Below are 22,101 nucleotides of genomic sequence, written 5' to 3'. Positions count from 1 at the left end.
ATTTTTATACGTATTTATAAATTTATCTATACGTAAATAAGTAAAAGTTTTAGAGGATTAATAGAATTGGATAAGTAGAATTGACTATTTCTCAAATTTATGTTGAAATTATAAAATGAAACTCGTCATATCTACTTAATTTTGTAAATTATAAGAATTACCAAAGACTATTTATGATAAGTTATTTTATTTATCTTACTATATATTTATTGATTGATAAGAATTAGAAATTATTTTTATGTATAATGATCACATTTTTTCATGCATAAAAATAGACTAGTTACTTGTAAACCTTTGATTTAACGGATTGTCAGGTGACTTCATCCATTCTTTTTTCAGTAGTTGTTTCAACTGGCTAAGTCTTAATGTTGGATTTTGTTCTTTAATTATTGGCATCATTTGCTCTTCAAAACTATTATAAGCTGCTTTCATTCGTCTTTCTGGGTGACGATCAATTTCTGGTTCTTTCATGCTGCAAAAATATTAATATATATTATTAAAAAATGCAAACACTAACTATAAGTAGAAATTCAAATTGCGCACATACGCACACTGACAGAAAAAAAATCTTGATTCAAGAAACTTTTTTTCTTCAAAATTTAAACTCTTGAAACTAGATATAGATATATTTCTTTCCAGAATTTTTGTCTCTTGGTTCAAGATAGGCGATAACATTGATTCAAAATGTTACCGACTTGTGTTAAGAATGGCTTTTTTTTGAGTCATTAATTTACTTATTTCCAAGAAATAATTTTTGTTCGGTACAACAATTAAAAAATATTTAGTTTTTGAAATATACATTGATGAATTATTTTAAGTTTTTTAAACGATAATGTTATTATGGTTGAAAAACTATATGTATCGATTAAAGATAAAATAGCTCTTAAGCCAAGATAATCTAAATCAAGACAAGAAATTCTTAAAGCAAAATAATCATTTGTCTTTGAAAATAAATTCTTAGATCAAGAAAATATCTCTTCAGTCAACATAAATTTTCTATTAGTGTACGCGCTCTAATCCGGAACCAACAAGAAATCAGGGGCCATTAATTTTTTCGATTAGAATTGATATAATTTCGATACTAAACTAACTTCATTTTAGTTATTAATTTTATATTATATGAGAAAGTATGACATCTGAATATACCTTAATAATGTTAGCGCTTCATTTATTCCATGAGCAGATTCTCCTTCCAAGTTGAGCCTATTAAGGTTTTCTTCGATTGGTTTCTCTACTTCTTTCTTTTTACAAGCCACTTGATTTCGTTTTTCTGTTTCTAACATAATTTCTGCTCTTGTAATTTTTGAACTAAGTTGTTTACCGCCAACCTTTATAGTAGCTAACTCTTTTTCCAAAAGAGCTTTTGCCTCAGCTTTTTTTTCTAGCTGTTGTAATCGTTTTCTTTCCAGCTCTTCCTAAGTTATTTAATAAATTTTTTTATTATTAATGTCCAGGCATGATAGAAATTGTGGATCAAGTCAACTTATTTTATCCACTTAGTAACAATAATAATAATAAAAATAAAAATAATAATAATAATAATAATAATAATAAAATTGTAAATTAATTTCAACCGTTTCACTTAGCGTCTGATTGCCCGACGAAAAAAGTTTTTGTCTAATCATATATAATCATGCATAATGATCTATATGTGATTGGATCCAAAAATTGCCCAGGTCTAATTATTCATATAAGGTAAAAGCCCCAATTATTGACACTATAAGAGACAAAGTTATGATTTGATTTTTTTAAGCAATCAAATATCAATATCGTTGAATTTTGCTTGTGGTAATGTCTCAAGTAATGTTTTTACTAATCAATTCATTGTTTTAAAATGATTATCAGTGATATTTACTAATTAATTTAAAATAATTAAATCGATTATCCGGATACACCAATTATTGACGGGTTAAAAAACTGATTGATCTAATTATTGGCATACCTTAACCCCAATTATTGACACCTGTACTTCGTATGCGTCGAATCATCTGCTTATTTTTATTTATCGAAACTTATTTTTAAGTATTCAATATTATTAAAGTTTATTAATAATAATTTCCATAAATGAATAATTTTTATCAAAACAGTAAAAATTAACTTAAAAATAATTTATATAATCAGAAGAGTTCAAACTCTTACAGTTAATTTTTTAGGTTAACTTAAAAAAATGGTGTCTTAGCGCTGTCGATTGGCTATCAATATAAGATTCAACTTGAAAATCATGTACTAGTTATTGACACCCATTGCTTAAACATTATAAAGCATACAATTAATTTCGATTATTTAATTTTATAACTTTTTCATATATTGTTAATTGAAGACAAAAAAGATCATACAATTATATGAAGAAATTAATTTAAACTCGGCATATAAAAAAACTGATTTTCTAACCAAAGTTGTTAAGAAAATAGACGCTCGAAAGCTAGTTTGATGAACTGGTGCTAACTTTATTTTTTTTTAACAATTAACATTTAATATTTTAAACCGACAGTAATTTTCAAAAATTTTTTAGTTAGTTAGGATTTAATAAAAAGTAATTTCCTTTATATTTCTTTATACTTTGACGTAATATTAGAATACAAAATACAAATAACCATAGATTATGTTTCAAAAATTATTTTTGCTTCGTTCGGTAATTATTATTCTATACGCTCAAGTGATGACTATTAAGGAATCCCTTATTGAATTCAACGCAATTTTGACAATATCCAAAAATTCATAACTTGAATACAAGTTCGATTCCCTAGCTCAAATTTTCAGGACTTTTTAGGAACATAATAAAGCAACTTTCCTGAAAGTTTGAAGGAAATCGAAGTTCGGAGAAAAAAGTTCTAGGCATCTGAAAACTGTAGTTTCTTAAAATTTGATTGGTTTCAGATGGCTATAACTTTACTTAATAGAAGCAATCAAGTAAAAATTGCATAGATCCACTAAAGTATACCACAATAGAATACATTAGCTGCTAGTCGACCCTTAACTTCAAACACTGTACATATACTAGTGTTTTACAAATAGGTAAAATTTAACCAAAACAGTTCGTTAGTTAGAGGCTGTCAGCTAAGCCCTATATGAGTTTAGACTAAATACTAATTTTTTTCTTAAAAGTAGACAGCCTACTGAGAAGAATGTCGTTTAGTAGAAGTCTTTAAGTTATATAGAAGCTGAGATATAAATTATTAGAAGTCAGTGAAAAATCGACTTTTCTGAAAATTCAAAAAATTCTCCAGCGGCCAGATTTGATTATATCGGGCCCAAATTTTCAGGATCGTCTTCTTTCAAAGTGTACTTTTGAAGAATATATATATATATATATATATATATATATATATATATATATATATATATATATATATATATATATATATATATATATTTATATTTATATTTATTTGGGCACTTCCGCTGAAAATTCAAAATTTGGTCGAAAGTGCCCAACTGAATCTCCTGTTAAAAATTCTATGAAAATAAAATAAATCCTCTCACCCCGAAATATCTCAGAAAATGCCTAAACACAGCTGCTGTTAAAAGCGAAACTCAAAATTTCAATTTTAAACGGTTTCTCACATAAGTTACATTTTGGCACACCCTAATATATATATAGCAGTTTAAAAATTTTTTTAAATTACTAAAATTTTCACTTTTGCATTTGTTTTAATGTCATTGTTTTATTCTAAACACAAATAATGAATTACACCGGCACACAAAAAAAAAAGTGGAATGTACTTTGGACCGGGCCGACATGTTTTTCGACCTGCTGAATCCGAATTTCAAGTCTGTTTTGTCCGGTCACCCTCCAGTTTTGAGTAACATGCAACAAATCTCAAAAAAGGACAAAACTTGCAAAAACTGCAGTCACAGCAATGAAAAAATTTTTGTGGACCCGGATCACGTATGATTTTGGTGTATTTCAAATAACAATCTAAATCAAAAAGTCCATTAGCCCCATGAGCCGTTCAAATTAAAAAAAAAAAAAAAAAAAAACGAAAAATCCAAAAAAATGGCAATAAATCACGAAAAATTGAAGTTTTTAAAAATAAACATTTTTTTAGACCCAGGTTGAGTATGATTTTCATGTATTTTATTTCGCTGAGTTTGAATCTGAAGTTTTCTTGCCCCGTTAACATTTTAAAATTAAAAAAACCTCAAAAAATCGAGAAAATTACAATCAAAAATATGAAAAAAATCTATAAAACATGGTTAAATACTTTTCTCATATTTTTTCACGCATTAAATACAAGTTAAAAATCTGAAAATATGAACAATTGTAATATCTATAAAAAATGACGCATAAATATAATAATAAAGAGAACGATTTTTTTGAATTTCAAACTGTTCTTCGTTGGTATCAAACTCTTTTGTTCTCAAACGATCTACGCAGTGGATTTTTCTTCCACCTGTTATTATCTCTTAGTGTATCCCTTTTATACAAGAATACAAGAGAATGAATTATACTTCGAAAAAATTTAATACAAACTTATCCTTTTTAATTCTAAATACTACATGTGGTTAATGAAACTCATAACATATAAGTTTCTCCAACGTTCATACGATAGGCGTTTTTCTAAACTTAATTTTAAGGCAAGCGTTACAACTTAAGAGGAATTAATGTGAATTTGATATGAAACCTTATCCTCCCTCCACCTTTTTCAAAAAATTAAAAAAAAATGTAAAAATCAAAATAATTTGATTTCTCCTTGATTCTATTTAATTCTCTGCAGAAAATTAAAAAGTATTGAAATTTTCTAATTATGAATTCTTCTTAATACTATTTAATTCTCTATGGAGAATTGAACAGAATAGAAAGCTCATAATACTAAATTCCTTTTGATTCTCTATGGAGAATTAAGAAGTATTGACAATTTTCAAACATGAATTCTTCTTAATACAATTGATTTCTTTTCAAAAAAATATGAGAGTCTTCACTTTGAATCCATTTTAATGCTCTTTAATTCTTCAAGGAGGATTGAAAAGAATAAAAAGCTTATAACACTAAATCCTTTTTAATTCTATTCAATTTTCTGCGGAGAATTAAAAAGGATGCAATTAATTTTGCGTACTAGAAATTTCTGAATGTGAATACTTTCTAAAATTATTTAATTCTCTGCGGAGAATTAAAAGTATTAAGAGTTTCCAAATACGAATTATTTCTAATACTATTCAATTCTTGGCGAAGAATTCGAAAGTACAGAAAATTTCTGAATGTGAATTCTTTCTAATACTATTTAATTTCCCGCGGAGAGTTTAAAAATATTGAATGTCTCTTATTTGAAATGTTATTTAAACCTACCCGATGAAAAAAGTTTTTGTCTAATTATATATGATTATATATGTTCATATTAAATATATTTAATTCTCCAAGGAGGATTAAATAGAATAAAAAACTTATAATCCTGAAGTCTTTTTAATCCTATTTAATTCTCCAAGGAGAATTTAAAAGGATGCGTTCAATTTTTAATTCTTTTTAATTCTCTTTTTTAATCAGGAATCCCTAATTTAAAAAAAGTATTGAATAGTATTGGTTTTCTAGTCAATCGAACACTTTCCAATACTTTTTTTTTTATTCAGGGATACGTTTGAGTACTTTTCAAAATTGTATCAATAGAATGAGTCTAATATTTATTGAAAAAGATCACGCAACGATTAAACAACTAAGCAACAACAATATAAATAATATTGAAAGCTATGTTACCTGTTTCTGTTTTTTTTTCAACAGTTGTTTATCATCATCTTTCCAAGCGTTGTCTTCTGCATCTTGAATTTTCCTCAAGTTCTCAGCTTCCTTTACAGCAGCTTTTCTTGCTTTGGCTACGACTGCCTTACTATTTTCACCCGTAAATTTTTTGGCATTTTAGTTGAAAAATCGTAAAAATTTAAACGATTTTAAATATTGGCGCTCTGTGCTGAAATAAAAATATTTACTAAGTTGGTACACTATAATAACGATCATATCATAGCTTGTTCCCAGAATTTTGTAGGTTATAACTCTAAAGTCAAAATATAAATAATAACATACAATTAAACAAATACTTAAATTTTTTTTCAAATAAATATCGCCAGTTAAACTAATGACATTAGACCAGTATTAGTAAAAAGAAAGTTACTTTAAAAGTTGATAGAAAAAACAATCCTTTTGCAGTACTCATAATTGAATAAACAGTTGAAATGTGTTTAATCAGTATAAATTTAATAATGACTTACGAGGTGACAATAATAAATATAATTAGACGATTAATTTCTTATTTGTTGCAGTCAATTATTAAATATCAATGTTTGAATTTACTCCATCATATACACGTGGTGGTATAGGTAATGTAATTCTCAGAAATGAATGTAATTAGGTATGTCTATAGAGACTACACTGTATAGTCTCCATCGTATGTACTATGGAGACTGTACACTTAGGTGTATTGGAAAATCAGCCGGGGGCGTGGCTTCTCCTTGCGGTAGAAGCAGTTACTACTGTAAGACGCCTTTTTAAATCAGCTGCCGTATTTTTATATTGAATCGTGTATTTACAAGTTGTATTAAAATCTAATTTTTGATAGAAATTTAATAAATAATTAAAATTTCAGTTCAAGAAAATTGTAAATTTGCATGATACTGAAATAAACAGACAACCTGTCAAATTTTTATTTTATTAAAGAATGAAATGAGGGTAAAAAATATATTTTAGAAAAGTTTCACTTTCAGTTCTTCAAAATTTCTATAAGTGAATTTTTTTATTTTTTTTTTATTTTTTTTTTTTTTTTTTTTTTTGTAAGAATCTGTTAAAAAAACCCAAAAATTGTCATCATGAATTTGCAAGTACTAAGCCTAGTCATAAAAATTTTTAATTATTTAAAAATTATTCATGTAACTTATTCCTATTACTGTAGTTATAAAATTGCAACTATAATTACAATTCTTAATTTTCAAACATTTATAAAAATATAAGAAGTTTCGGGAACATTTTAGATGTAAGACATGAGATTTTTTTAACCACAAAATCTTAACTTTTATTTACAGACCTGTCACAGTTATAAAAATAAAAATTAAAATAATTATTATTAAATTGGTGTTTTTTAACATTTTATAATAATTCCAATTTTTCATTCAATTTCCAATCTTTTCTTTTTCAATAAATCTAGAAGTACCTATCATTAATAATACTCATTAACAACTAGAAATTTAATCAACCATCCACGCAATTAGTAATTAAAGGACAAATTTCTCACAATTGAGCATGTATTTAGTATATTATTGCTGTATAATTAGATATGAGCATTTAAATTATGAATGATTAATAAAAAATCTGTACAAATGATAATTCACGAGAACAAAAAATTAATTTCTGTAATAGATGTAATTTCAATTATTTCCAACGTCAATCAAACTGAACTCAGATAATTTTTTTCTTAGCCTCTGAGATATGAAATGGTAATAATTGTTTTAATTACAGTAAAATGACAGCAAAACAAATGAAACTAAAGATATTGATTTGTTTACTCTCTTGGTAGCTACTTTTACCTACGTTTATGTATACACCTGTTATATAAACTTTCCAATCTATTTTTTTTTAACAAAAGGTTCATGTTTCAATATTTATAATTACTAAATTACTGCATAATTTTTGTAACCGAGGGCTTTTTTCGTAAGTTAAAGTCCACCATAGAGCATGATTATTAATTATTACCATTCTTACTATTATCATTGGAATATAATTAAAATTATTCATTTAATTTATTAATTTTTATATTTTCATAATAGAAGCTATTTAAATTACATCTCTTTATCTTGGTGTTTTATATGAATATCAGAAATAGTGACTAACTGCCATCTATGATTCAGTAATCGTATTCGATCTGTATTTCTTCTTTACCAAAAGTCCCTGTCTTACCATCAGTACTTTTGAGTATATAAAGTTCGAATTGAGTTCAGATGTCATTGAGTAGAGTAAGCATAGAGTACAAGTTGCTATGGAGTAAACAAACAACGGAGAAGAGGTTCGATTTTATCTTAATTGCACATATCCTCGAATATTGAGTAAAGATGGCTCTGAATAAAGGAACTCTGAGTAGAGTTGTTACTATGCCGCCAGGTATAAATTTATCTCTTAAGTTGTAACCTCATGATGACGCTTGACGCTAGCTTTCAGCGTCAAACTATAGCTCCACCTAGCTGAAATGAATAAAAACACGTGCAGCGTCAAACGCCAGCGTCAAATTCACGGAGGCTAGATATAAGGAGGACGATCGACATAGGTAAATGTACAGTTAGTGCGTCCGGAAAACTGAGGATAGATTATTTTCAAAAAGAAGCCGCTAGGGCATCACTACGTTCGCTAATGTCCGGATCATGGCGTCCGTTTGTTATTGTTTATTAATAACACCAAATTGACATTCAGTTAGTTAATTAGTTTTTTAATTAATAATCAAAGTGATAATAGTTTAAAATGGTAAATAAATGTATAGTTGATGGGTGTTTGAGTGGCCGGATAAAAGATCGTAATAAAAATTAAAATTAAATAGTCGAAACACGTCTTTATTTATTGTGCCACAGGTAATATAACCTAACTTAGTATTTTTGTAAGAAATAATTTTTATACTAATTAAATTTATATTAATTAAATGATTATAAAAAAAATTTTACCTATAGAAATTAAAGGAAATTATAAGTGCTATTTTTCAAAATATTTTTTTTTAATAATTTATGTTACAAGAATCCCAAAAATTTTTATATCAGTAGATTTTAGTATCATTTTTGATCAAGTTAAAAAAGAAATTGTAAAAAGGTATAACGTAATTTTTTTCTTCTTAGAATTAGTTTTAAAAAAATTGCATCGTTACCATTTTTTTGGAGCTAACGTTTTACTCAAAGTAACTTATCAAAATTATTTCCAAATATAACTTCATGTCAATTTTTTGTTTGTTTATTCAAGTGTCCAGACTTGTTAAAATTGTGGTACTGTGGATTAAAGCAAGATCTCACCCCAAAAAAAGATTATGTCTGTGAATTACATTTTAATGATCAAGATATTATTAAAACTGATAAAATATTATTGACTACTGGAATTTATGAAGAATTACCTCGAAAAAGATACTCGCTAAAGCCTGGTGCTATTCCGACGTTGAATCCGAACCGTGTAAACAAAGCTTGCAACAATGAAAATAACGAAGCTCAGTATATGCAATGCCACTTATTAATTACAAATGACCATAAAACTAACTCACCACAAAACCAAGAACCAATAATTAGTAATGATCTCATAAACATAATTAATTGTGAGTCACCAAAACGCATTGACGTATTTGAAAATTTTGAAGAAAATGATAATTGTGAGAACGAAATGCAGGTAAGAAAAATTAAAATTTCGAATTATTACTCTGCAACTTAAGATAAAAGCACAAACAATTAGGAGGCCTAATTACTCTTGTTTGTTAGAATATTTATTTAAGTACTTGAGATATTGAGAAAGTGAAGCTCCTTGCCTTCGTGGAGCAAAAAAATAGTATACACTCTACGGGAAGTAAATAAAAAGCCTCAGATCACATATTTGTCAACCTCGGCTTCGCCTCGGCCGACAATTACATGTGATCTGAGACATTCTTACTTTTCTTCCGTAGGTGTGTAATATACTATTATAAATAATAAGAAACATTCACTATAAAAATTATCAAGTTTACTCGAATTTATTATAGCAGTGTATGAGAGTTAAATTTGAAAAATATTGTTATAAAACAAATAGTCTTTCGAAAAGAAATTATTAATTATTTTTTTCATATTCACGTTCTTTTCTCTATTCAATTCTTTAAAACAAAAGTAAATGAAATAATTAAAGAATCATGTTATAAGATATTTCAATAAATCAAACAATCTGAATTATGAATATGTTAAAAAAGTTAAGTCTTTAGACATGTCTCTTATATCGTCTCCTATAAATTTAGAACTATTATTACAAAAAAATAATCATTAATTTTTGTTTATTTAATCATTTCAAGTCACGTGTGTTATCTACTCCTGAATTACGTCTTGAGAAATGTTCTTTATTAACAATTATCAACGTGTTGAAATTCAATGCTTTGCCACAAAATTGGAGTTGGACAACAGATTTAGTTAATCCAAAAATATAGTTTTATGTCATTTAGATAAAGTATCCATGAATTTAAAATTTCGTATAAAAATAAGTGAAGACTTCAATATATCAGTAAGAATTTTTAGATCTTGTAATTTATTTTTCACAGTATAAACATAAAGTTCCGAACGTTGGTTGCTAACGAATGTTCAAATTTCTTCGAAGCGAACATTACACAGAAATGTATCAGTTCTCAAAGTTATTTTCTCGATTTTTTCGCGTATTTTTGAAGATTTTGATAGAATAGCTTTCAAGAATTTTGAAAATTCATAGGAATCTAATGTTCGAACGTCAGTTTTTTTTTGTGGTAATGTTAACATTATACTTTTGATTAGTTACTTAACTTGAAAACGCAAGAGTCGGTAGAATTCAATACCAATTTTTCCCAAATATCTGATTTTTGGGAGTTTTTGAAGGAATTGGAAAACTGTGAGTTATGTGAAGGGACTGGATTTAATGAGGAAAGGTAGGTAATAACCTCGCTTCGAGGTAAAGAATTAGTAACTTTTATCAAATCTAGTTTTTTAAAATACAAATACTTTTCCATTTTTTGGCTACGGACATTAATTTTTGTTATTAATAAATTTAAAAAATTTGCTATCGACTTTCCATGTTTAAAAATCGATTACCAAACTTAATAATTATTGTGTGTCTTAAGTACGGAGCACATTAGTATACTCTACAATTGCCTAAAAATGATAATTCTAAGGTTTTTATTACTTGTTAAATGAACTTTACTAGTATCATTTCTCATTAATAATAGATGTTCATCGGCGTGTTCTGGTGTGTCATTGCCTGACGAACAATATAAGAAACAGATGAATCTTTTTCGATGCTTTGCTTGTCGGCAATTGAGACGGAAATTGCAAAATCGATCGTACAAAGTCAAACCCGACATTAAAAGTTCGTACACTGACTTGAAGTACCAGGAGAGCCTGAAAACTAAACAAATTCAGCGCCTCAAACGTAAAGTAGGTATTTACTTATTTATCGTTTCTTCATGTATACTTGACTATTTACAGGTTGTGAGTGTTTAAGATCAATATTCTTTTATTTTTTTTTTCAATAAACTTAAAAGTTTGATACAATGCTCGTTACATTACATTATCATTTCGTCAATACGGTTTAGTTTGTGAATACAAATTTAATCAACTACAATCTGAAAACTTAAATTAAATCACCTGTAAATGCTTATTTAACTATTTAACCCTTTACAGAATGAATCACTCATCAAAATTATAGAAACGCAACGACTTAATTGTATGGCAATTAAAGATGAAGCTCTAAGAGCGGAAATTTCTATTTTGCCTCCCGTGCAACAACTAGCAATTCGTGCTTGTTTTAATGCAGTAAAAGCTAAAAATGCCAAACAACGAAGATATACGGTTGAGTGGGTTTATGAATGTTTGCTACTTCGTATAAAAAATGCTGCGGTATATGAACGACTCAGAGAACGTCAAATCCTCCCTCTTCCCTGCAAAGACACCCTTAACAAATATATCCAGAAGTTGGATAGCGCTTTTGGTTTCCCTAAAGCCATATTCGACACTCTTCGTATTAAAAGTTCACGTATGGAACCACATGAAAAACGGGGTATCCATGTACCATTCCTGTCACACTTTACTACTAACTGCAAATCTTAAAAACACAACCATTTTAACTATATCTAACAACTCTACTTAGCTATCGAGTATGATTATATTAACAAATCCGAGCGCATAAGTTTTTAGCTGAAAAAGTAATTCGTATTTGATATTTTTAAATAACTCTTTAAAAGCTTCATTAACTTTTAACAGTAGCTTAATTAACAGTAGCTGGCTATTATTGTTAGACTACATCTGATTCACATTTATTTCATTCTAACAATTTTTTATTTTTTCTCCTAGGTACCCTTTTAATAGATGAAGTAGCTTTAAGTGAAGCCGTGAAGCTAAATCGGAGAACTATGCAGCTTGATGGTTTTGTAGACTTGGGGGCACATACTCCGGAAAATTTAATCAACAGTCGGGCTGATCATGCCTTAGTCTTCATGTACCAACCTTTTCAGGGTGACTGGGTGCAAGTAGTTGGTAGCTTCCTGAGCAGAAATTCTGTCACGAGTGCCATTCTTCACAAATTACTCATTGAATGCATCGTATTACTGGAGAATGCTGGGTTTTATGTTGATGTCGTTACTTCTGATGCAGCTCAATGGAACAGAGGAGCATGGACACTTTTCGGTGTCAAAGATGGACAATGTAGCTGTGATCATCCATGCAATTTTGACCGCAGACTTTGGTTTATTTCAGATTTTCCACACTTCATAAAATGTTTCAGGAACAAAATTATGAAACGATTGTTTTTTTGGGTAAGCTTCTCTCATAATATGATTTTTAACACCAGTGTACTGTTATTCACGATTGAATTTTCAATTTAGTTAGCATTGGAATGAATATATTCATAAGTGACCTATTTAATTTTACAACTATCAAATTTTTCAATGATTGTATTTAATTATTTATGAAAATGTTATTTATTTTTTAGACTCCAGATGGTTTTGTAAGAAAAAGTCATTGGGAAGCTTTATTATTGCATGAAATTTATCTGAAAGCCAATCTAAAAATAGCTTATCAACTAACTCCCCAGCATTTAAATCCAGAAGGATATCAAAAGATGAATGTCCCGTTGGCTTATCAGGTAATTATAATTATAAAGCTGTGAGAGTAAGTTAAAATGAATTTAAGATTATCATTAATATCGAGGTAACTGGCCTAATATTTATCTTTAATTTCTAACAATTCATATTATAAATAGCTGATTCAGTTAAAATAAATAATAAGATGTATTTATTCTTATTTTGATAAAAATTAATTTTTAGAAATTTTCAATCATAACAACTGCTTATCTAATTTTAATGAGAAAAATTAAAACTTTTTGTTTTTAGCTTTTTCGAAAAATATACAAGTTGCAATGGCGACTTATAAGAACGCTACTCCTTAGCTCAGTGATTGCGATCCAACAGTGGCTTTTATTAAAAGAGTAAATGATTTAATTGAAGCCATGAGTTCACGTACTCCTTTGAATGCTTTACGTTTAAATGATAATTGTCCCCGAAAAAGGTAATTTTTAATATATACATTAGGTCTTTTGATAGCTTCATACAATTTTTTCGCAATAATAAAGCGAAAATTATAGTTCTAAACGGAGAACCATTGTCAACATAAAACCATCATTATACCATGTGTACATGATCACATATTATAACCAATATTGGAAAATATTTATAAAGTATATATATGTAAGTATATAACTATAAAAATAATTTAAGACACTCCAATCTTATCATGACATTATTCCTACTAATGTTTGCACATAATCCAGTCTCGCAAGTTTACTTACATTTTCAATATGAAACTTATTAAACGAAACTTCAAATGATAGTCAAATTCAATGAATTTGAGTTTATTAGTTGCGGAAGTTCCTAATCTTTATCATAGCTGATATTCTCTTGGACTATGTATCCTATTTTCTGAAACATGCATTTTTCTAGAGTAATTTCTACTACCATAAGATAGAGGATAAATAAGTAATGCTATTTATTTTGCTAGGTAATAAGTGATTTTATTGATTATTTGAAGATTTGGGAAGCCAAAGCTAATGAAGAAAGAGAACTTTATAAAAAGAAGAAGGCAAAAAACAAAAATCAAAAAATGAAAATGAAGTTGATGATAAATTTTTTTTCGCAATTACTCCTAGTACTCTTACTGGATTAAAAATTACGTTACAGGCTACTTTAGAGCTAAGTGAATTTTTGCAAAAAGAATGTAATTTTGAGTACTTGATGACATCGCGGCTTAATCAAGATCAATTAGAAGTATGTATTAATCGTTGGATTTTTATCAAATGAATAATTAAAAATTGTTATAGTAAATATTCTTTTTTTTTTAATATTTGAATCTTATTTAATTTCTAGAAGTTCTTCGGTATAATGCGGAGTGTTTGTCGTTGCAACGATCATCTGGATGCAATCCTTTTCGGGCAAGTTTTTCGATTATTGTGTTCATATTCATTAGTCACGCCACCGAAAGGGTCCAATGTCACAGCTGGTGAATTGCTACAATCTTTAATGCAGTCCAAAGATTCTCTGGCTACAGCTAATGCATTAAAAAAAAAATTGGCTGAATGAAATTGACGCTATTGTTGAAAATGGTATTTCTAGTAATAATTATTCGTCTAGTGATGATAATAATAATACATTTTCTCATCCAAATACCTCTGTGGCTAAAAAACCCTTTGAAAGCTCGTTAGACGAAGATAGTGATGACGACAATGATGATACTATGCCGTCATTTATTAGAAAACCATTCGAAAGTTTATTAGACGAAGATAGTGAGGATGATATAGAGGACGATGATGATTTGTATCACGATAATCATTATCCGTTCGAAAATTTAACTGAGGTTGACGATTCTTCTACTGAAAACAACATTAATGATCATAATCAAAATAAAATTAATATTGATTTAAATGAAAACTTTTTACAAAGTGAAAATGATTGGGAAGGAAGTAATAGTTTTCGTGATGACCAGCATTACCATCATGATTATGATGTTGTTTCCACCAGTGATGGTATAGTTGCTTATATTGCTGGATATGTTGCGAGAAAATTTCAGCGAATGACTTCTTGCTGTGAATGTCTTGAAACATTACGCTCTGCGAATTCCTCTGAACGTGATCGGGTCATAGAATTAATGAGCAACGGTGGATTAATTTTTCCCAGTGAAAATTTATTCAGACTAATTAAAAAATTGGAACAAATAGTTTTAACCGTAGTTGGTACTAAAACTGTTAAAATAAATACTATGCACCAAGTGCTAGAGAAAATAGCAAAAGCTAAATGCCTCCCAATCCTAGGATGTGATGAACACAAAAAGGAGCTTACGGCTAAAATATTGAATAATTTTGTAATTATGAGAGGTAATTTTTTAGCTAATCTTATCAACCGAACTCTTAACGAACGAAAGATGATGGCCAAGAAACATCGTAAAATTTCTAAACTAGCTTAACTTATTAAACTCTTCAGTAATATTCTACTTTCAACATATATACGCTTATTAATTAAGAATAAAATTACCTAAACTATTTGAATACTTTATTATTATTATTATTATTATTATTATTATTATTATTATTTGTTATTAATTGCTCAGGGGGGTTTTCCCCGGAGTCCGACTCTCCGAGGGCCCAGCCTGAGCGCCATCCATTACTGCTGCACCACTCCGCACAACAAGGCGGTTAGTGAGTGCAGCAGGCCAAATTCATTTGCCTAAGTAGACGCAGGGATCCCAAAATGACAGCCTTTTGCATCCGCACTGCTAGAGACACGGCTGCTGAACTGCAAGCCGGTATCTTCGCAAGTGAAGACACAAAAGACTGTTTCATCCCTCCAAGGACGCCGACAATCAAAACGACGAGCTTGACACGGTAACCTGGGTAGAGTTTGCCAATTTCAAACAGGAGATCCTGATATATCTGGTGTTTGTGCTCTTCTTTGGCCGAGATATTGTATTCGGCTGGGGCCGAAAACTCAATGACATAAATGTCACGAGTAGCCTTGTCGAAGAGCACAAATCAGGTTTGTTGTGGTTAATCCGCCGGGTTGTTGCGAATGGTATGTTCCAATAAATTTTGGAACTGTCATTCTCAACAACCTGCGGAATATCTCCTGGCAGATAAGGCAGCACTGGTGTCTCATCGATACCGTAGCTATATCTGAGATGATAATAGAGTACTCGCAGGGCAGCATTGTGACGCTGTATGTAGGCACCTCTTGCCAGCACAGGACATGCCGACAAAAGGTGCATCAGCGTCTCTGGATGTTGTTTACACGTCCGACAGAACATGTCCGGAAGCTGCGCCTGGAGCACCTTGCTACGGTATTCGAGAGTGTTGATAACACCATCTTGGCAGGCAAATATAAACCCTTCGGTCTCGGACATCAGGCCAGCTGACTTCAAGAAGGAGAATGTCAGCTGGGTGGACAAGCCATGGTCACGGACGTGTTTGAAATACACGCTGTGCATAGACTTGTCCATGTGTTCACCGAGGAGTTTTTTCTCCTCGGCTATCCTGACGACGCTCTTGAACTCCTTTTTCGGGAGTTCAATGAGAGCGTTTATTTCTCCGAGACCTAAGGTATTTGCCGCGTAGATTGCTGCCTTATACAAGAACGATCCCTTCCGCACATTTTCATGACTATGAACAAATTGCATCAGGAAGTCGTCCTCGTCTGCTGTGAAATTGGCAACCTCGTATGTTAAACCCAGAACCAAACGATCGTGAAGCCGCTCCAAGCTCTGCAATCCTCTCCCTCCGATGTTCCGGGAGAGGTACATCCTGGCGACTGATGAGTTAGGGTGCATGCTCTGATTCACATTATTATTATTATTATTATTATTATTATTATTATTATTATTATTACTATTATTATTATCCCAATTCGCAACTAAAAATGAAATTTTAATGTTTTCTTTTGATAAATGTGATTGTACATTGCATTCCGCGTCATTTATTTAAAAACCTGACATTAGAGACACTTGCGCACTCTAGTGGTGAAAGATCTGTCCTCCAATTTTCGGACGCTTGTAATACATTACGATCGTCCTCCTTATATCTAGCCTCCGTGGTCAAATTAAAAAAATCAGCTGCAAAAAAATGTATGAATATCAAAAGTCGATATCTCGAGATATACCTCGAAGCTAGTCCTTAACCTAATTTTTATAATAAACACATGGTAATTGTAAACAAATAACTTATGACAACAATAAATGTTAAACATTAATGAAATAATTACATCAAATTTAAGTAACTTATCAAAATTTCAATGGCAGGTGAATATGATTATCAATTATGGATTTATCAGTGTCAAAAAATAATCCGTGAAGCTAAAATAAAAAAAAAAAAATTAGGCGCAAAAGGATTATTAGTGCTTTATTATGCAATGAACTAGTTATACAAAATTGTAGAAAAAAATATACACAAAAAAAATTTTGGATTCATCCTTTATTCAAATTACGGCGAGACTATGGCTTTTTTGAGGCCATATTCCCAACTCTTTCTTCGTATTCTGAAAAAATTGAAAATTACATCCGAATGACAGCAGTCCAATTTGAAGAGCTTCTATGTTTAGTTGGCCCGAAAATATCAAAACAAAAAGTTGTAAGAGAGCCTATTTCAGCTCCAGCACGACTAGCTATGACTTTGCGGTAAGAATTTTTCAAAATAGTTGATAATTTATTTAGCGTAGTCATCATTGTACCATAATAACAATTAATTTCTAGATTTCTAGCAACTGGTGACTCAATGTCAACGATGTCGTATCAGTATTTAGTTGGGTTAACAACAACAGCAAATATAATTGTCGAAACTTGCCAAGCTCTATGGAGTTGTCTTAAAGAAAAAGTATTACCGCATCCTTTGACTGAATCTCATTGGCTGAAAATTGCTGATGAATTCGAAAAGCAATGGCAATTTCCACATTGCATTGGAGCTATCGATGGGAAACATATACACATACAGGTATATTTGATTTCATATAAATGAATTACACTACTGGAAAAAATTAAGGGATCAAAAAAAAATTCCAAATTTTTCGGTAGTTTTCAACAGGCCGTAACTTTGAGAGAAATGGTCGTACATGAAATAAAAAGAAAGGAAATTGTAGCTCCAAGTGTCTAGTTTTTGGATTAGAACTTCAAAATTTTGTAGCCTCCGCGGTTTCTGAGTAATCGTAGAAAAACCAGCAACAAAAAAATTCTCAAAATTTTTTTAGTTTTTTTTTTTGGTCTACGGGCGTGGAAAAAATTTTTTTAGCTTAACCACCATAAGGATCGGATACTTTGTTCAATTAGCTTTAATTTCTTTTTTTAAACACCCTGATACGTCCACTCCTCGCTGAGATATCGGTCTTCAAATGGAAAAGGATCTTTTTGTCTTTGATTATCGATATCTCAGCAACCAATGATTGCACAGAAAGTTAAAGGTAGGTTTCAAGAACTTGAATGAATTCCCTTAACGACTGTCCATTGTTTTTCGAAAAAAATTTTTTCTTTCCGTCACATGAATTTGAAAATGCAACAAAAAAGGGCTTTTAGTGGTTTTTTGGAAAATCAAGCGCTGGATCGAAAATATTGAGGAAACCACTAATGTTAAGTGTGCCTTTTACAGTTCAATATGTCCACAAAAACCCTACAAAGAATCAAATTAATCCAGCCAGCCGTTTTTTTGTTTCACTTGATCGAATTTTTGAAAAAATTAAAGGATCACGTTTTTGCTCTGAAAAGCTCATAATTTTTAAAAATGAGAAAAAAAAATGGTTTTTTCGAGCTTTTTCCACATTTTCGTTCCAAAAAGTGCTTAAATTGAAAAAAAAAAATTTTTTTTGAAATTTTTTCTCTTGAAAAGTTTAAGAAAACAATTACCGCCGGCATTAGCGTTATCCAAAGCGTACCACGTGGAGGTCGCGCGGTCGGATTTACGTGTGTGTGTGTGTGTGTGTGTGTGTGTGTGTGTGTGTGTGTGTGTGTGTAAGGTATTTCAGGAGAATTGAGACCCGGTGGCTCGTCAGTTCCACCGTATTTAATGACTCCAAACTCATTCTCTGAAGGTTTTTGTTGGTTCAATACCGGGTATTACCACCCCTGTTTTCAATAACGGCTCTCAAACGTTCAGCCATGTTTATGCAGACGGTAATTTGAGGCTGCGGAATGGTATTCCAAATGTGCTGAAGCGCGCGCTCCAAAGCAGCTAAGTTCTGCAAATTTGGATACTCTCTGCGCAACCGACGGCCCATTATGTCCCAAACGTGCTCTATGGGGTTGAGATCTGGACTCATTGCTGGGTGTCGCAACAATGTGATGTCATGCCGCTCAAAGAAGCGCCGGGTAATGTTGGCTGTGTGTGGACGTGCATTATCTTGCATCAATATGAACGACCTCAGATGTTGTCTGCGCAGAACAATGGGCCTTAAAATTTGGTCGATGTAACGTCTAGCTGTCAAATTTTCGCGTACAATTACCAAAGGTGTTCTCCAATTTCGTGAAACGCCGCCCCACACCATAACTGATCCACCGCCGTAGGCAACGACTGGACGTACAAAGTTCTAGCGAAAACGTTCTCCACGACGGCGCCAAACGAGAGGACGTCGATCGTTGCCATACAGATTAAAACGAGACTCATCAGTGAATAAAACATTTGTCCATTCCCTCAAGTTCCAATTTCGATGATCGTAAGCATACGCTAAACGAGCTCGACGATGTCTTGCTGTCAACAGGGGTACACGATTAGGATGTCGTGCGTGTAACCCAGTTTCACGAAGACGGTTGATGATTGTTCGAGAGCAAATGTTTCGCACTTGATGCCGTCGTCGCTGTTGCTGTTGTTGTTGCTGTTGTCTGCGATTGGGGAAGTTTCGAGCGACAATATTCGCATTGACGAAAGGTTGTCGTCGAACTTCTCTAACAATTGTTCGATCATCGCGGGCATTAGTGACTCGATGGCGACCTTGTCCGGGGCGACGATGATATTGATTCGTCTCTTGGTATCTGGTATAAGCTCGAGATACGACAGATTGACTTACACCCATCCGGATAGCAACTGCATGTTGAGTGTAACCTTCGTCGATATGAGTCACTAACCGAGCGACTTCCACCTCCGATAAATGTCGTCTAACCATGATTAAGAATCAAAAGTCAGAAATTTTCAATTTTGACCAAAAAATTAAAAAAAATTTTTTTTAGCGCAGAGGGATTAGTTTTGAAAAAAACTGTTGAATGAAGCGATTTGCTAAGGATTCACAAAAAGAAAAGAAAAAAAAAACTCCGAAAAGCGTATGAAAAAAATCGAAATTCGATTGGGTGGGGGTATTAACTTTTTTTATTAATTAATTTAATTAAAAGGAGATCAGTAGAATCAAGGAATGCAGCGGTGGAAAGGTGATAAAAATCATTGGGCGATGGTTTTTTGAGTTTCCTTAACTTGTTAAAAAAAAAAATTTTCCAAAAAAATTTTTTTTTTTAAATTTTTGAAAAAATTTTTTTTTTGAAAATTTTTTTTTGAATTTTTTTTTTTTTGAAAATTTAAGCACTTTTTGGAACGAAAATGTGGAAAAAGCTCGAAAAAACCATTTTTTTCTCATTTTTAAAAATTATGAGCTTTTCAGAGCAAAAAACGTGATCCTTTAATTTTTCAAAAATTCGATCAAGTGAAACAAAAAAACGGCTGGCTGGATTAATTTGATTCTTTGTAGGGTTTTTGTGGACATATTGAACTGTAAAAGGCACACTTAACATTAGTGGTTTCCTCAATATTTTCGATCCAGCGCTTGATTTTCCAAAAAACCACTAAAAGCCCTTTTTTTTGTTGCATTTTCAAATTCATGTGACGGAAAGAAAAAATTTTTTTCGAAAAAACAATGGACAGTCGTTAAGGGAATTCATTCAAGTTCTTGAAACCTACCTTTAACTTTCTGTGCAATCATTGGTTGCTGAGATATCGATAATCAAAGACAAAAAGATCCTTTTCCATTTGAAGACCGATATCTCAGCGAGGAGTGGACGTATCAGGGTGTTTAAAAAAGAAATTAAAGCTAATTGAACAAAGTATCCGATCCTTATGGTGGTTAAGCTAAAAAAATTTTTTCCACGCCCGTAGACCAAAAAAAAAAACTAAAAAATTTTGAGAATTTTTTTGTTGCTGGTTTTTCTACGATTACTCAGAAACCGCGGAGGCTACAAAATTTTGAAGTTCTAATCCAAAAACTAGACACTTGGAGCTACAATTTCCTTTCTTTTTATTTCCTGTACGACCATTTCTCTCAAAGTTACGGCCTGTTGAAAACTACCGAAAAATTTGGAATTTTTTTTTGATCCCTTAATTTTTTCCAGTAGTGTAGTTTGATGTGTATATCTGAATTATGTTAAACCATTATTATTATTATTATTATTATTATTATTATTATCATAATAATAATAATAATTATTATTATTATTATTGTAGTGTCCTGATAATGCAGGTTCTTCATATTACAATTATAAAAATAGTCACAGCATTGTATTGATGGCAGTTTGTGATGCTAATTATTTGTTTACTCTCGTTGACATTGGAGCTTACGGTAGAAGAAGTGATGGAGGGACTTTCCGGAGCTCAGCAATGGGTCAGAAGTTTGAGAATAGTGACATGAACATACCAAAACCAGACTTGCTAACTGTAGATGGAATACCTCAACCATATGTTCTTGTGGGAGACGAGGCGTTTCAATTGACAAACTATTTACTTCGACCATATCCTGGTAGAAGTGGTTTGAATAAAGAAAAAAGTATATATAATTATCGTCTCAGTCGAGCACGCAGAACTATTGAAAATTCATTCGGGATCATAGTGAGTTTATGGAGGATTCTAAAAAAACTAATTGATGCTACAGTTGAGAATACAATCGATATGATTCAAGCAATCATATGTTTGCATAATTGGCTTCGCAAGCATGACAAAGATGATGTTTACATCCCACCTAACTTAGTAATTGATCAAGAACGCCCTGATGGTATAATTTCTAGAGATTTGAGGCATGAAGTTAACGATTCTGCTCTCAAAGACACAACAGCTTATGGCAATAATTTCAGTAGCAGATCTGCAGTAGCTGTTCGAGATGAATTTTGTGAATACTTTAATGCCGAAGGAGCTGTTCCCTGGCAATATAATCGTAAAGTTTAAATTGTAAAAATCTTTTTAATACCGTCAAAAATCTATTAAAATCGCCTTGTATTTAAATTGTATATATATATATATATATATATATATATATATATATATATATATATATATTGTGAATGCAAAATTTGTAATTATTATTATTTTTCAAAATTAAAGGAGGATTTAGCCAAGAAATCGATAAAAAAAACAATTACTGACAGATAAATATATTTTTAATATCAAACTTGTATAAAAATGTAATG

General features: G+C 30.8%; 2 protein-coding genes across 3 annotated transcripts; one reads left to right on the top strand and one right to left on the bottom strand.

The window, feature by feature from the left end:
* Positions 1 to 170: 170 nt before the first annotated feature.
* Positions 171 to 5,836, bottom strand: LOC141525901 (coiled-coil domain-containing protein 124; the record flags this gene model as incomplete). The annotated part of the gene is made up of 3 exons (XM_074240601.1): positions 171 to 472; positions 1,147 to 1,415; positions 5,690 to 5,836. Coding segments are annotated over 3 exons (612 nt in total), but the record flags the coding sequence as incomplete, so codon positions are not given.
* A 2,038-nt stretch (positions 5,837 to 7,874) lies between these two features.
* Positions 7,875 to 17,066, top strand: LOC141525952 (uncharacterized). 2 transcript variants are annotated; one of them, XM_074240659.1, is made up of 8 exons: positions 7,875 to 8,538; positions 8,918 to 9,331; positions 9,978 to 10,183; positions 10,447 to 10,577; positions 10,875 to 11,086; positions 11,998 to 12,458; positions 12,635 to 12,787; positions 16,981 to 17,066. In XM_074240659.1, exons 3-8 carry the CDS (start codon positions 10,136 to 10,138, stop codon positions 17,023 to 17,025), a joined length of 1,050 nt encoding a protein of 349 aa, XP_074096760.1. In that variant the 5' UTR covers positions 7,875 to 8,538; positions 8,918 to 9,331; positions 9,978 to 10,135; the 3' UTR covers positions 17,026 to 17,066. The 2 variants fall into 2 exon arrangements, with proteins under 2 accessions (XP_074096760.1, XP_074096761.1); XM_074240660.1 differs by lacking the exons at positions 9,978 to 10,183; positions 10,447 to 10,577 and having other exon boundaries at positions 7,880 to 8,538.
* Positions 17,067 to 22,101: the final 5,035 nt, after the last annotated feature.

The sequence above is a fragment of the Cotesia typhae genome, unplaced genomic scaffold (genome assembly GCF_013202065.1).
Source record: "Cotesia typhae breed Kobodo isofemale line unplaced genomic scaffold, CoteBio_Ctyphae contig_28, whole genome shotgun sequence".
Classification (NCBI taxonomy): domain Eukaryota; kingdom Metazoa; phylum Arthropoda; class Insecta; order Hymenoptera; family Braconidae; genus Cotesia; species Cotesia typhae.
Note: the sequence above shows the minus strand (reverse complement) of the source record. Positions and strands in the feature narration are given on the sequence as shown.

Excerpts from the sequence above, each read along its gene's own strand:
- LOC141525952 (XM_074240659.1), top strand. The coding sequence starts at position 10,136 with ATGAATTTAAAATTTCGTATAAAAATAAGTGAAGACTTCAATATATCA. Across the intron at positions 10,578-10,874 it reads ACTGGATTTAATGAGGAAAG|ATGTTCATCGGCGTGTTCTG; the intron begins GTAGGTAATAAC and ends CATTAATAATAG. Across the intron at positions 11,087-11,997 it reads GCGCCTCAAACGTAAAGTAG|GTACCCTTTTAATAGATGAA; the intron begins GTATTTACTTAT and ends TTTTTCTCCTAG.